This window comes from Ovis canadensis, chromosome 3 (assembly GCF_042477335.2).
Source record: "Ovis canadensis isolate MfBH-ARS-UI-01 breed Bighorn chromosome 3, ARS-UI_OviCan_v2, whole genome shotgun sequence".
Classification (NCBI taxonomy): domain Eukaryota; kingdom Metazoa; phylum Chordata; class Mammalia; order Artiodactyla; family Bovidae; genus Ovis; species Ovis canadensis.
Window position 1 is genome coordinate 102425431 of NC_091247.1, and position 14447 is coordinate 102439877.

Here is a 14447-nt window from a genome sequence, read left to right on the forward strand (position 1 = left end):
TATATTATTTTTCAAGGAAAAGACCATTTCAGGCATGAAGAATATCATTGCTGAGATGGAACAGGCATCAAGGTAAATCACTTACTCAAGAAAGATTTGACCATTCTTTTGGGGGCAAAGTACTGTATTAGGTACAAAGATAGAAACAAGGGGCTTAGTGCTGTGTATAAGATGCTAGCTCTCTAATGTTGAAAGGAGGCCTGAGTCTGAGAGAGTAAAGGGAAGATCTGGTGTTTGCCAAAGATAGGAAAGAGAAGAGCATTCAAGATTGAAAGAATAGCAAAGAGCCACAGAAAACCACAAGTGGGGTTCAGAAGTCTCTGGAATGACAAGTAGGTGAATATGTTGGAACCCAAAGCATAAGGAGAGAAACGAAGGAGAGGCTAGGCAGGCAGGCAGGCAGAGGCCTGTGACACAGACAGATGAGCCTGTGGGCAGTGAGAAATCACTAAAGGCTGGTGAGATTCTTTTTGTCAGAGAGATTGCACAGGCTGAATAGGTGATGAGAGACTGGGCTTGGGAGGTTGAGGGACAGGGGTGTGGTGTTTGTGAGGGAAAGAATCTAGGAAAATGCCAAATGCTAGTGATGAATACTAGATAAAATGAACCTACATGGAAAAAGATTTTTCTTTGAAGAGTTTCCAAGACCTTCTTGTAGGTATGTCTAGTAAGCAGTCAAATATAAGAGTCTAGAGTGTAAGGAAGAGGCTGAGGCAGGGGTGATCATTTCAGAGTTGTCTGAGTGCAGATAGGGTTGGGAGCCTCGGATATGAATAGGAACTGTCAGAGAGAAAGAAGGGCTGGAGAAGAATCAGGAGGCTAAGGGTTAAGCCCTGAGAACCACTCATTTTCACAAGGGCAGAGGAAGAGGAGCATCTAGCATCTAGAGGTAGGGCGATGACTTTCTTATACGTGAGCATCAGAATTTTTGAATCTGTAACAAATTGTTGACTACTGTGTATATTTATTTGGCATCTTTTTCATAGTGTAATGTTGGCAACACAGAGAAGCTTCAATGCACTATCTTTGCAAGTATTTATTCCTGGAAATCTAAATGTGTTCAAAACTCTTTAAATGTTTTCACACTAACTTCTGTCTCATGAAAATTTGTTATTCTGTTTCGGTAAAATGTCTCTTCTCGTGTACTGCCTGATTTGTGGAATAGACAGTCTACTGAGGCCCTCATTATGTGTGAACAAGACATTTCCAGAATGCGCCGGCAGTTGGATGAGACAAATGATGAGCTGGCTCAAATAGCCAGGGAGAGGGACATCTTGGCTCATGAGAATGACAATCTCCAAGAACAGTTTGCTAAAGCTAAACAAGAAAACCAGGTATACTTGTTCCCAGAATCTTTTTCTCTGAGAAGGATATGTTTCTTCTGAGCCACAGCCCTCATTTCATTTCATAGCAACGCTCAGGCTTTGGAACCAGCCATTTAAAAAAATCTTTATTACATAGAATATGCCATGTGGTTTCTAAATGAAATTTTCAAACATACAGTTAAATATTAGAGAAAAGAGAGAACAGGGTGTAACATTTGTATTAAATCTTAGGAAGTACTTCCTCAGTGAAGGATAAATATTGGAAAAACTAGCAAATGAAGATAACCTTCACAAATGGTTAAGAAAAGAGTAGGTTTATTTGATGGACTATTAATATGAGTGTATTGATCATGCCACGTTATTTGGTCCTCTTTAGAACTGTGATTCTTTTTAGGAAAATTTCTCTTACAATTAATTCCTCTCTAAGCCACTACAGTTCAGTTTTATCAAGAGCTCTCATTATCAGTATCACTTTTAATTTTATCTTTAGAAAATTTTCCTTGAAAACTTTCTTCCCCCATTGAAATTCTTCAATACAAATGATTTCCTTCACTTCGCTGTCACTCTCAATGTGTTCAGTTTGCATCATAAAAGTCTGTATTTTAAAACTGTTAAATAATTTACATAATCAGATATAAAGATGCCAAGCTTTGTTAATTATTAAAAGTTGTGTGAAGTGTTAAAGTAGTTTGTTCAAAAGTTAATGAACACTGGGATCCTGGAACAAAGGACATTCCATAAAAATGGAAGGAATAGGAATAAAATATGGACTTCAGTTAATAATTATCAACATTGGTTCATGAATTGTGACATGTAGTATACTAATATAAGATGTTAATAATAGAGAAAACTAAGTATAGCCTATATGGGCACTCTATACTATTTTAATAACTTTTCTATAAGTCTAAAACTTTTAAAATAAAGTTTAATTTTTAAAAGTTAATAGCAATAAAAACAAGAAATGTGAATTTATAGAATCTACTTTTGTGTGCTCTATTTATAGATAAAGCAAATAGGCTAAAGCTAACTGTAAATAATATTTATGAAAATTAGATGAAAAGCTTTCATCTTTACCATGCAGTTATATGCTGTTAACATTTTTTTAACTGATTTTCAATGTAGTTTAAAAACTTTATTCTGTCTTTTACATGAACTTTTTAATGTAGCTGAGATAAAAACCTCATACCGCTTTACATTATGCTTTGTTCTACATGAGGAGACAACAGAGTGAAGTATTTAAGACTCACATGAGTGCTAGTCCCCCTCCTGGCTGTGTGATCATATCAACTGTGGAAATGGAGAGTAGACGAGAATATGCCTAGCAAGAACTTGGAGCATCTAGCATTATCACTTGATAAATGTTTTGTAACTGTTACTAGCTTACTATAACATCATAGTTGTTTGTTATACCTTAATAAACATGTTTTATAATCAGAAGAAAATTATTACCATAACAATATACAAATGTTCAAGAGTAAATTTTTCCTATGTTTGGGTCATAGGGCCCAAATGTAGAATACGGACCCCTCTGTGGACTGCAGGTTGTTAAAAAACCCATATCATAGAAGATTTGGGAAACAGAAACCGTAAAATAATTTCTTGCTCAATACCATGATTTTAAACAAATTGAGATGTTTTTAGTGTTTAATCCTGATTTTTTCAAATATACATTAACATTTTTCTCTGTTACTAAAAATTTTTCCAGAAGTTTTCATGGGTATATAATATTCTGTGTGGTTTTACCACTAGGTGGATACTGTTATTTATTGCATCATTCACCTAATGAATAAATACTGTCACATAGCAAATAATTCCTTAGTAGACATTCTTTTTCATTAGATTTTATAGATTTGCTTTCAAGTGGAATCAATCAAGGTGTCATTTTTAAATTAAGAAACCTGCTGAGTGGACATGAGCATAGTGAATACCAATGTATCCATCTCTTACCTTTAACAAAAAGCAGCATATTTGTCTTTCTTGTTTTTATGAGCTTTTAAAAATGTCTCTCAATACATCACCAGGTAGGAGATCACAGATTTGCTTTCCTCAAATTTACATTTATTCCAACAGTGCATAAAAATGTACATTCCTTGCCATATCTTTGATTGCTAGTAAATTTTAACTTTAAGTATTCTCCATTTGTGGTTCCTTTTTTGTGAATTGTGTTTGGGTTCTTTGTGCACTTACTGTTTGGACTCCTGTGTTTTCTCACTGTGTTTATATGAGATTTATGTACTAAGTATATTAATTTTATTTATCATCTTGTAAATATTTAAATATTTATAGTGGTTTTGATGTAGAACAATTTTTAGTTTTTTGTAAACTCTAAAATATTTAAATATTTATGGTGGTTTTGATGTAGAACAATTTTTAGTTTTTTGTAAAATCTGTCTTTTTCTCATAGGCACTGTCTAAAAAATTGAATGATACTCATAATGAACTTAGTGACATTAAACAGAAAGTTCAAGACACTAATCTGGAGGTTAATAAACTGAAGAATATATTAAAGTCTGAAGTACGTATATATTTATTTTCCCTTTGGCCCAAGATAGCTGAATTTTCACGAGAGCTATTGATTGGTTGCCCTCATAGGAATGGCTGCATCGAGTGCATTTCTTTAGTGCATAGCATATTCTAATGTGGATAGTTGCATGTTAACTATATATTTAGAAGGTCACCAGTATTCAGAAAGGTAACTCAAGAATGCACCCCTTTTGTTTTGCCACTTAGCCATTTTAGATAAGTAGAACCCTCCTAACTGGATGGAGGACAAGGGGCCAGAATCAACATGGGCTCACTTATATTTGGAAATGGTAATTGACAATTACAAACCTTTGACAAAAGAGGCTTCACCTGATTGTGTAGCAAATCAGAATTGATCACTCTGCTGTGGGACCATCTATTTCTTAGGGCCAGAGGGCAATGGCTCTCTTCTCCATTTCTCTGTTAGTAACCAATTGACATAAAGCTGTAGGGCAGTTTTAAAAGATTGATATACAGTAAGTGTTACAGAAAGTTAAAGAAGGTAAAAATTGATGTGAGTAAAATCCAGTTTATGTATACTGTACCAGGTACCTCCCAAGTACATACTCTGTACACAACTGTTATTTTTAGTACAGCAATAGGAAACAACACATCTGATTCCTACTGGCACATTGGGAATATCTGAATCTTAAAAGCCAATACAGTGGATTAGTATGTTAACTTGTTAATCAACAGACTTGGCACAGATCCTTCCTATTGGTCAAGGTGCCATTAGACCGCAAAGAGTCAGACACAACCGAGTGAGTTCACGTGACTTCTTCACCATTAGACCACAAGGTGGCGATATTAACTGAATTTCTACCAATCTCATGATTAATCATATTTGTGAGAACTGAAATCTTGATTTGAAAGTCTTATACAATTAGAGGTGTTGTTTATTGTAATTTTGGCAATAAATTTAGCCCAATGTTTCTGAACTGTTTACTAACAAGAAGGAGAGAAAGAGATCTAGGGTCTTTTAATTAATTACCAAAATTATAAATAAGTTTTTAGAATGAGTTAGTCAAACCATACTGTTAAAATAATTTTTTTAATATATTTTTAAAAAGTAGCTTCATGATTATTACTCAACATAGTATATTGTTTGTGGAGCTGATTGTTTTCTTTTAGAAATAAGCTCCTACTTTAGTCAGTCTATAGGGTCTAACAATGTGTTTCTTTATTGTATGCCCAGTATATACCTGAATGTATATGTATGAATAGTGTTTATCAGCATAGGTTTCATATTTTACTTCTGAGCAACTTCAGGCAAGTTGTTAGAACAGAGAGCAAAAGTGAATCATAGAACAGCCTGTGGTGGAGAAGATTAAGGCTTGGGTTATGAATGAAAGGCAGGAACCAGATAGGAAATACCAAACCCAGAGAATTATCAGAAGTTGATGCTTAAGATATGCAAGCGGTCAGAAGCTCTGTAGTCACAGTACCACCCACAAGAGCAGCCAGAACACCGGAATACATAGATACAAAAGGTCAGGTCAAGGCAGAAACTCAGAAACCAGACCAACAAGGAGTCAGCAAGCAGATATATAGGGAAAAGAGGCAGTGAGCAGTTCTATTTAAACAAAAGCAAATGTAAAAACATATTCATTGAGGTCTAGAAGATGAAAGTAAAACCACAACCTTACTAGAGTGTGTGTGACTCAGGAACCAGGGCAGATCCTGGGCCCATTCCCTTTTGTTAATTATTGATTGACCAATTTTCTAAACTGAGAGTATAGATAGGATTCCTTGAGGTTATGCTATAGATGGTCCTCTTGACAAGTAAATTCCTAGTGACCTGGCAAATAATGTTTAATTTGCATCATATGCTTAACATTTTATTCTTTTAAAGTAACACCTAAGGTTTGCTTTTTAGGAATCTGAGAACAGGCAAATGATGGACCAACTCCGAAAAGCCAATGAAGATGCTGAAAACTGGGAAAATAAGGCCCGTCAAGCAGAGGCAGATAACAATACCCTCAAATTAGAACTAATCACTGCTGAGGCAGAGGGGAACAGATTAAAAGAAAAAGTAGATGCCCTCAATAGAGAGGTCGAGCAGGTAAGGTTGGGAAAATATGCTTGTTGTACATCCTGCATCATATTTAAAGGAGTTTTGTTTGGCTTTGCATAAATTAAGTGTATAACAAACAGTTAGGTTGTCTAAGTATACTGTGAATTGTAGTCTGTGAACTGTTCTCCACACTGGTTCTCTAATCTCTTACCTGACCTGCAACTATTAATAGAATAATTTTTAGCATTTTTAAAAATTAGAAACTATTTCAAGCACACAAAAACAGTGGCCTCCCCAAAAGTAATATAAAAGGCCCACATAAGCCCATGTCCAAGGATGGAGAACGCTAACATTTTGCCATATTTGTAAAGAATATATTTATCATTTAAATAAAGTGTCTTTATTTAAAGAAACAAAACATTGCAGACCCAGCTCTGCATCCTTTTCCTCCCCCGCTCTTGTGGTTGGTGTGTAGAACTTTCATGTCAGTTCTATAACTCTCTTGCATATGTTTGTACTTTATCTACATACCGATCACCCACAAATGATGTATAATGTTTTGTGTGCTTTGAGTTTTGTGAGGTTTGCTGTTTTTTTAAAAAATTTATTAGGGTATAGTTGCTTAACAATGTTGTGTTGGTTTCTACTGTACAGCAGAATGAATCAGCTGTACGTATACATAGATCCCCTCTTTTCTGGATTTCCTTCCCATTCGGGTCACCACAGAGCACTGAGTAGAGCTCCCTGTGCTCTACAGTAGGTTCTCATTAGTCGTCTATTTTATACATGGTATCAGTAGTATAGAAGTGCCAATCCGAATCTCCCAGGTCATCCTATCTCCCCCTTTTCCCCCTTGGTACATATGTTGTTTTCTTTACATCTGTGTCTCTGTTTCTGCTTTGTAAATAAGATTGTCTATGCCAATTTTTTTTTTCAGATGCCACATATGTATGTTAATATATATTTGTTTTCCTCTTTTTTACTTACTTTGCTCTGTAATAGGCTCTAGGTTCATCCCCCTCATTAGAACTAACTCAAATGTGTTCTTCTTTATAGCTGCGTAGTATTCCGTTGTAATATATGTACCACATCTGCTTTATCCATTCCTCTGTCAGTGGACATTAGGTTGCTTCCATGTCCTGGTTATTATAAATAGTGCTGCAGTAAACTCTGGGGTGCATGTATCTTTTGGAATTAAGATTTTATCTGGATATATGCCCAGGAGTGGGATTACTAGATCATATGGTAGCTCTATTTTTAGTTTTTAAAGGGAACACCCAAACTGTTTTTCACAGTGGCTGTACCAATTTATTGAGACATTCCCACCAAAAGTATAGGAGGGCTCCTTTTTCTCCATACTCTCTATAGCATTTATTGTTTATAGATTTTTTTGATGATGGCTATTCTGACAGGTCTGAGCTGATACCTCATTGTAGTTTTGATATGCATCTCCCTAATAATTAGTGATGTTGAACATCTTTTTCATGTGCTTTTTAGCCGTCTGTATGCCTTCTTTGGGAAAATGTCTATTTAGATCTCCCACCCATATTTTGATTGGGTTAATTGGCTTTTTTTCTTTTTAAATATTGAGTTGCATTAACTTCTATATTTTAGAGATTAATCCTTTGTTGGTTGCTTCATTTGCAAGTATTTCCTCCCATTCTGAGGGTTGTCTTTTTGTTTTGTTCATGGTTTCCATTGCTGTGCAAAAGCTTTTTAAGTTTATTTAGGTGCTACTTGTTTACTTTTGTTTTCATTTTCACTATTCTAGGAGGTGGATTGAAAAAGATCTTGCTGCAATTTATGTCAAAGAGTGTTCTATGTTTTCCACCGAGTTTTATAGTATCTGGCCTTACATTTACGTCTTTAATCCATCTTGAGTTTACTTTTGTCTATGGTGTTAAGAAGTGTTCTAATTTCATTCTTTTACATGTAGCTGTCCAGTTTTAACTTCCTGTTTTAAATTTCATAGATTTCTTCCCTTATTTTTTTCTTTTCTTCTCCATCCTTTCAATTTGCTTCTTTTCCAGTTTCCTAAGGTGGAAGTTTAGATTATTGACTTTAGAGCTTTCCTCTTTTCTAGTAAATGCATTCACTGTTACAAATTTCCTTTAACTACTGCTTTCACTGCATGCCACTAATTTTGATAAGTTATATTTTACTTTAGTTAAAATATCAAAATATTTCTCTTGAAATTTCTTTTCTGAGCCATGTGTTATTTAAAACTGTGTTGTTTAATCTCCACATATTTGGGGATTTTCCAGTTACCTTTCTGTTATTGATTTCCAGTTCAATTTCACTGTGGCTGGAGAGCATACTTAATATGATTTAAATTTTAAAAAATTTGTTAGGCTGGGACTTTCCTGGCAGTCCAGTGGTTGGGACTTCACCTTCCAAAGTACAGGGAGTGTGGATTCAGTCTCTGTTCCAGGAGTTCAGATCCCACATGGCTCAGGGCCAAAATCTAAAGCATAAAGAAAGCATCAATGTTGTCACAAGTTCAATAAAGACTTTAACAATGGTCCACATCAAAGAAAATCTTTTAAAAAATTGTTAATGTATGTTTTGTAGGCCATATGTCGTCTACTTAGAGAATATTCCACATGAGCTTTAGAAGAATGTGTATTCTGCTATTGTTGAATGAAGTTTCTAGACCTGTCAGTTCCAGCGATTGGTGCTGTCCAGTTGAGCTGTGTACATACTCATTTTCTGCCTGCTAGATGGGTCAGTTGCTGATAGGAGCGGTCAGTTGCTGATAGGAGCGGTCAGTTGCTGATAGCCCCAGCTGCAGCTGCAGCCTCGCGTGCCTCTCCTTGCCGTGCTAGTGCTCCTTCCTTTACGCGTGTGGACACATTGTGTTGTTAGATGCATACACGTTACGGGTTGTTATGTGCGGTGAATTAAGCTTTTTAATAATTATTTATTGTCTCCTCTTTATCTCCGGTAAGTGTCCTTGCTCTGAATCAGCTTTAACATTCATCTAACTACTCCAGCCTTCTTTGATTTGTGTTTGCATCTTTATATTAAAGTGAGTTTCTTGTGAATACATATAGTTGAGTTTTGTTTTTTCCCCATTCTGACAGCCTGTATATATAAGTCCATTCACATTTGGAATGATTATAGATATAGTTGGGTTAATAATTATCATATTTGTGATTGTTTTCTATTATTGCCCTTGTTTTATGTTTCTTTTCTGTCTTTTCCTCATTTATTGCTTTTCTGGCTTTGGTTGAGTATCTTTTATGATTGTATTTTATCTTGTAAATTAACAGATCACTATACTTTTTAAAAACTTTTTAAGTAGTTACCCTACAATTTTCAGTATACATGTATGACTAAGTCTGCATTTTTAAATAGCTCTATATGACTGCAGGAATAGTGCAGGTGTCTTCAATGTTTATTTGAAATTCCTCTCTCCCATCCTTTATAACATTACTGTCCATCATTTTACTTATCCGTGAGCTATAATCACTGAATAAACTGTTGCTATTGTGTTGAACCCACTGTTCAACTAGTAACACTGTTATCTAGTGTTTACTAGATAACCCACTGTTATCTAGTAAATTAGTTAAAAATAAGAAAAATGAAAGATTTTATTTTACCTTCATTCATTCTGTCTCTAATGTCCTTCCTTTATTTGTGTAGATATGAGTTTCTCACATATGTTATGTTACTTATTTGAAAATCTTTTTTCAACTTTTCTTCCAAGGAAAGTCTACTAACAACACAACCCAGGGATTGAACCTGGGTCTCCTGCATTGCAGGCAGATTCTTTACTGTCTAAGCCACCAGGGAAGCCCATGACCACCATCAGTTCAGTTCAGTTCACTTCAGTCCCTCAGTCATGTCTGACTCTTTGCAACCCCAGGCACGTCAGGCCTCCCTGTCCATCCCCAACTCCTGGAATTGACCCAAACTTATGCCCATTGAGTCGGTGATGACATCCAAACATCTCATCCTCTGTCATCCCCTTCTCCTCCCACCTTCAATCTTTTCCAACATCAAGATCTTTTTCAGTGAGTCAGCTCTTCGCATCAGGTGGCCAAAGTGTTGGAGTTTCAGTTTCAACATCAATACTTCCAATGAACACCCAGGGCTGATCTCCTTTATGATGGACTGGTTGGATCTCCTGACAGTCCAAGGAACTCTCAAGAGTCTTCTCCAACACCATAGTTCAAAAGCATCAATTCTTCGGTGCTCAGCTTTCTTTAAAGTCCAACTCTCCCATCCGTACATGACTACTGGAAAAACCATAGCCTTGACTAGACGGACCTTTGTTGGCAAAGTAATGTCTCTGCTTTTTAATATGCTGTCTAGGTTGGTCATAACTTTTCTTCCAGAGAGTAAGCGTCTTTTAATTTCATGGCTGCAGTCACCATCTACAGTGATTTTGGAGCCTAAATAAATAAATAAATAAAGTCTGTCACTGTTTCCACTGTTTCCCCATCTATTTCCCAGGAAGTGATGGGATCAGATGCCATGATCTTTGTTTTCTGAATGTTGAGCTTTAAGCCACCTTTTCCACTCTCCTCTTTCACTTTTATCAAGAGGCTCTTTAGTTCTTCTTCACTTTCTGCCATAAGGGTGGTGTCATCTGCATATCTGAGGTTACTGATATTTCTCCCAGCAATCTTGATTCCAGCTTATGCTTCCTCCAGCCCAGTGTTTCTCATGATGTACTCTGCATATAAGTTAAATAAGCAGGGTGACAATATACAGCCTTGACATACTTCTTTTCCTATTTGGAACCAGTCTGTTGTTCCATGTCCAGTTCTAACTGTTGCTTCCTGACCTGTGTACAGATTTCTCAGGAGGTAGGTCAGATGGTCTGGTATTCCCATCTCTTTCAGAATTTTCCACACTTTATGGTGATTCACATGGTCAAAGACTTTGGAATAGTCAATAAAGCAGAAATAGATGTCTTTTTGGAACTCTCTTGCTTTTGTGATGATCCAGATGATGTTGGCAATTTGATCTCTGGGTCCTCTGCCTTTTTCTAAAACCAGCTTGAACATCTGGAAGTTCATGGTTCATGTGTTGTTGAAGCCTGGCTTGGAGAATTTGAGCATTACTTTACTAGAGTGTGAGGTGAGAGCAGTTGAGCGGTAGTTTGAGCATTCTTTGCCATTGCCTTTCTTTGGGATTGGAATGAAAACTGACCTTTTCCAGTCCTGTGGCCACTGCTGAGTTTTCCAAATTCGCTGACATATTGAGTGCAGCACTTCCACAGCATCATCTTTTAGGACTTGAAAGGGCTCAACTGGAATTCCATCACCTCCACTAGCTTTGTTTGTAGTGATGCTTCCTAAGGCCCACTTGACTTCACATTCCAGGATGTCTGGCTCTAGGTGAGGAATCACACCATCGTGATTATCTGGGTCATGAAGCTCTTTTTTGTACAGTTCTGTGTATTCTTGCCACTTCTTTTTAATATCTTCTGCTTCTGTTAGGTCCATACCATTTCTGTCCTTTCTGGAGCCCATCTTTGCATGAAATGTTCCCTTGGTATCTCTAATTTTCTTGAAGAGATCTCTAGTGTTCCCCATTTTATTGTTTTCCTCTGTTTCTTTTCACTGATCACTGAGGAAGGCTTTCTTATCTCTCCTTGCTATTCTTTGGAACTCTGCATTCAAATGAGTATATCTTTCCTTTTGTTCTTTGTTTTTTGCTTTTCTTCTTTTTCACAGCTATTTGTAAGGCCTCCTCAGACAGCCATTTTGCTTTTTTGCATTTCTTTTTCTTGGGGATGGTCTTGCTCCCTGTCTCCTATACAGTATCATGAATCTCCATTCGTAGTTCTTCAGGCACTCTGTCAGATCTAGTCCCTTGAATCTATTTGTCGCTTCCACTGTATAATCGTTAGGGATTTGATTTAGGTCATACCTGAATGGTCTAGTGGTTTTCCCTACTTTCTTCAATTTAAGTCTGAATTTGGCAATTAGGTGTTCATGATCTGAGCCACAGTCAGCTCCCAGTCTTGTTTTTGCTGACTGTATAGAGCTTCTCCATATTTGGCTGCAAAGAATATAATTAATCTGATTTCAGTGTTGACCATCTGGTGATGTCTATGTGTAGAGTCTTCTCTTGTGTTGTTGGAAGAGGGTGTCCGCTATGACCAGTGTGTTCTCTTGGCAAAACCCTATTAATCTTTGCCCTGCTTCATTCTGTACTCCAAGGCCAAATTTGCCTGTTACTCCAGGTGTTTCTTGATTTCCTACTTTTACATTCCAGTCCCCTATAATGAAAAGGACATCTTTTTGGGGTGTTAGTTCTAGAAGGTCTTGTAGGTCTTCATAGAACTGCTCAACTTCAGCTTCTTCAGTGTTACTCTTCAGGGCATAGACTTGGATTACCATGATATTGAATGGTTTCCCTTGGAAACAGATCATTCTGTCATTTTTGAGATTGCATCCATGTACTGCATTTCAGGCTCTTTTGTTGACTATGATGGCTACTCCATTTCTTCTAAGGGATTCCTGCCCATAGTAGTAGATGTAACGGTCATCTGAGTTAAATTCACCCATTCCAGTCCAGTTTAGTTCGCTGATTTCCTAAAATGTTGACGTTCACTCTTGCCATCTTGTTTGACTACTTCCAATTTGCCTTGATTCATGGACCTAACATTCCAGGTTCCTCTGCAATATTGCTCTTTACAGCATCGGACCTTGCTTCCATCACCAGTCACATCCACAACTGGGTGTTGTTTTTGCTTTGGCTCCGTCTCTTCATTCTTTCTGGAGTTATTTCTCCACTGATCTCCAGTAGCATATCAGGCACCTACCTACCTGGGAGTTCATCTTTCAGTGTCCTATCTTTTTGCCTTTTCCTACTGTTCATGGGGTTCTCAAGACAAGAATACGGAAGTGGTTTGCCATTGCTTTCTCCAGTGGACCACGTTTTGTCAGAACTCCCGTCTTAGGTGGCCCTACAAGGCATGGCTCATAGTTTCATTGAGTTAGACAAGGCTGTGGTCCATGTTATTAGATTGATTCATTTTCTGTGATTGTGATTTTCAGTCTATCTGCCCTCTGATGGAGAAGGATAAGAGGCTTATGGAAGCTTCCTGATGGGAGAGACTGACTGAGTGGGAAACTGGGTCTTGTTCTGATGGATGGGGCCATTCTCAGTAAATCTTTAATGCAATTTTCTGTTGATGGATGGAGCTGTGTTCCCTCCCTGCTATTTACCTGGGGAAAGCGTCTGCCTGCAATGCAGGAGACCTGGGTTCGATCCCTGGGTTGGGAAGATCCCCTGGAGAAGGAAATGGCAACCCACTCCAGTATTCTTGTCTGGAGAATTCCATGGACAGAGGAGCCTGGTGGGCTACAGTCCACGGGGTTGCAAAGAGTTGAACACGACTGAGCGACTTCACTTTCAAACTATGGTCAAGGCCTTCCCTGGTGGCTCAGAGATTAAAGCGTCTGCCTGGAATGTGGGAGACCTGGGTTTGATCCCTGGGTCGGGAAGATCCCCTGGAGAAGGAAGTGGCAACCCACTCCAGTATTCTTGCCTGGAGAATCCCATGGAGGGAGGAGCCTGGTAGGGTACAGTCCATGGGGTGACAAAGAGTTGGACACAACTGAGCGACTTTACTTCACTTCAGTGAAGATAATGGCGACCTCCCTCAAAAGATCCCATGCATGCACTGCTACACTCAGTGCCCCCAACCCTGCAGCAGGCTACCGCCGACCCACACCTCCACTGGAGACTCCTGGACACCTACAGGCAAGTCCGGGGCAGGCTCCTATGGGGTCACTGCTCTTTTCTCCTGGGTCCTGGTGCACAAGTTTCTGTTGTGCCCTCCAAGAGTCTATTTCCCAGTCCGTTGTAACTTCCAGCAGCTCTATGGTGGGGTTAATGGCGACCTCCTCCAGGAGGGCTTATGCCATACCCAAGTCTGCTGCATCCAGTGCCCCTACCCCTGCAGCAGACCACCGCTGGCTGCACCTCCACAGGAGATGCTCAGACACAGTTCTGTCTCAGTTTCTGTGGGGTCCCTGGGTCCTGGTGCACACAAGGTTTGTTTGATCCCTCTGAGTGTCACTGGTGGGAATGGGGTTTGGTGCTAAACGTGAATTCGCCCCTCCTACCATCTTGCTGGGGCTTTTCCTTTGCCCTTGGATGTGGGGTATTTCCTCACAGCCACTCCAGCACTTACCGTCTTACTGGGGTTTCACTGACCCTGGACGTGGGGTATCTCCACGTGGCTGGTCCAGCGAAGCACGGCTGCCGCTCCTGACCTTAGACATGGGGTATCTGATTTGCCTAATTTGTTTTCCTTCCCAGAGATCATAGTTCTATGCTACCTTTTGTCTGTTGTCTGAAAACAGATTTTTCCCTCCTATATTTTGTTCATTTTTCTAGTTGCTTTTGGCAACAGGGTAATTCAGACCCTGTTAATCCCTCTTGTCTAGATAATAGCTGTTTTAAGGCCCTTGTCTGCTAATACCATCTTTTGTCATTTTCCATCTGTTTACATCAACTAATTTTGATGCTCGTGGATCACTTTTCCTGTATCTTTACATGTCTGATATATATATTTTTAAACTGAATGCTGGACGTTGTGGATTTTACTTTGTTGAATG

The 14447-nt window shown here is 38.3% G+C and overlaps 1 protein-coding gene across 8 annotated transcripts in view; it reads left to right on the forward strand.

The window, feature by feature from the left end:
- The window catches only part of TSGA10 (testis specific 10), a 96070-nt gene that overhangs the window by 58185 nt on the left and 23438 nt on the right, over positions 1 to 14447 (forward strand). For all 8 annotated transcript variants that reach the window (XR_011255789.1, XM_069583867.1, XM_069583862.1 and 5 more), the window contains 4 exons: positions 17 to 72; positions 1166 to 1334; positions 3730 to 3840; positions 5725 to 5910. Coding sequence is in view for 7 of the 8 variants with exons in the window: in XM_069583867.1 (XP_069439968.1) it covers positions 17 to 72; positions 1166 to 1334; positions 3730 to 3840; positions 5725 to 5910 (522 nt within the window). In the remaining variant the exon portion in view is untranslated. The remainder of the gene's footprint in view (positions 1 to 16; positions 73 to 1165; positions 1335 to 3729; positions 3841 to 5724; positions 5911 to 14447) is intronic.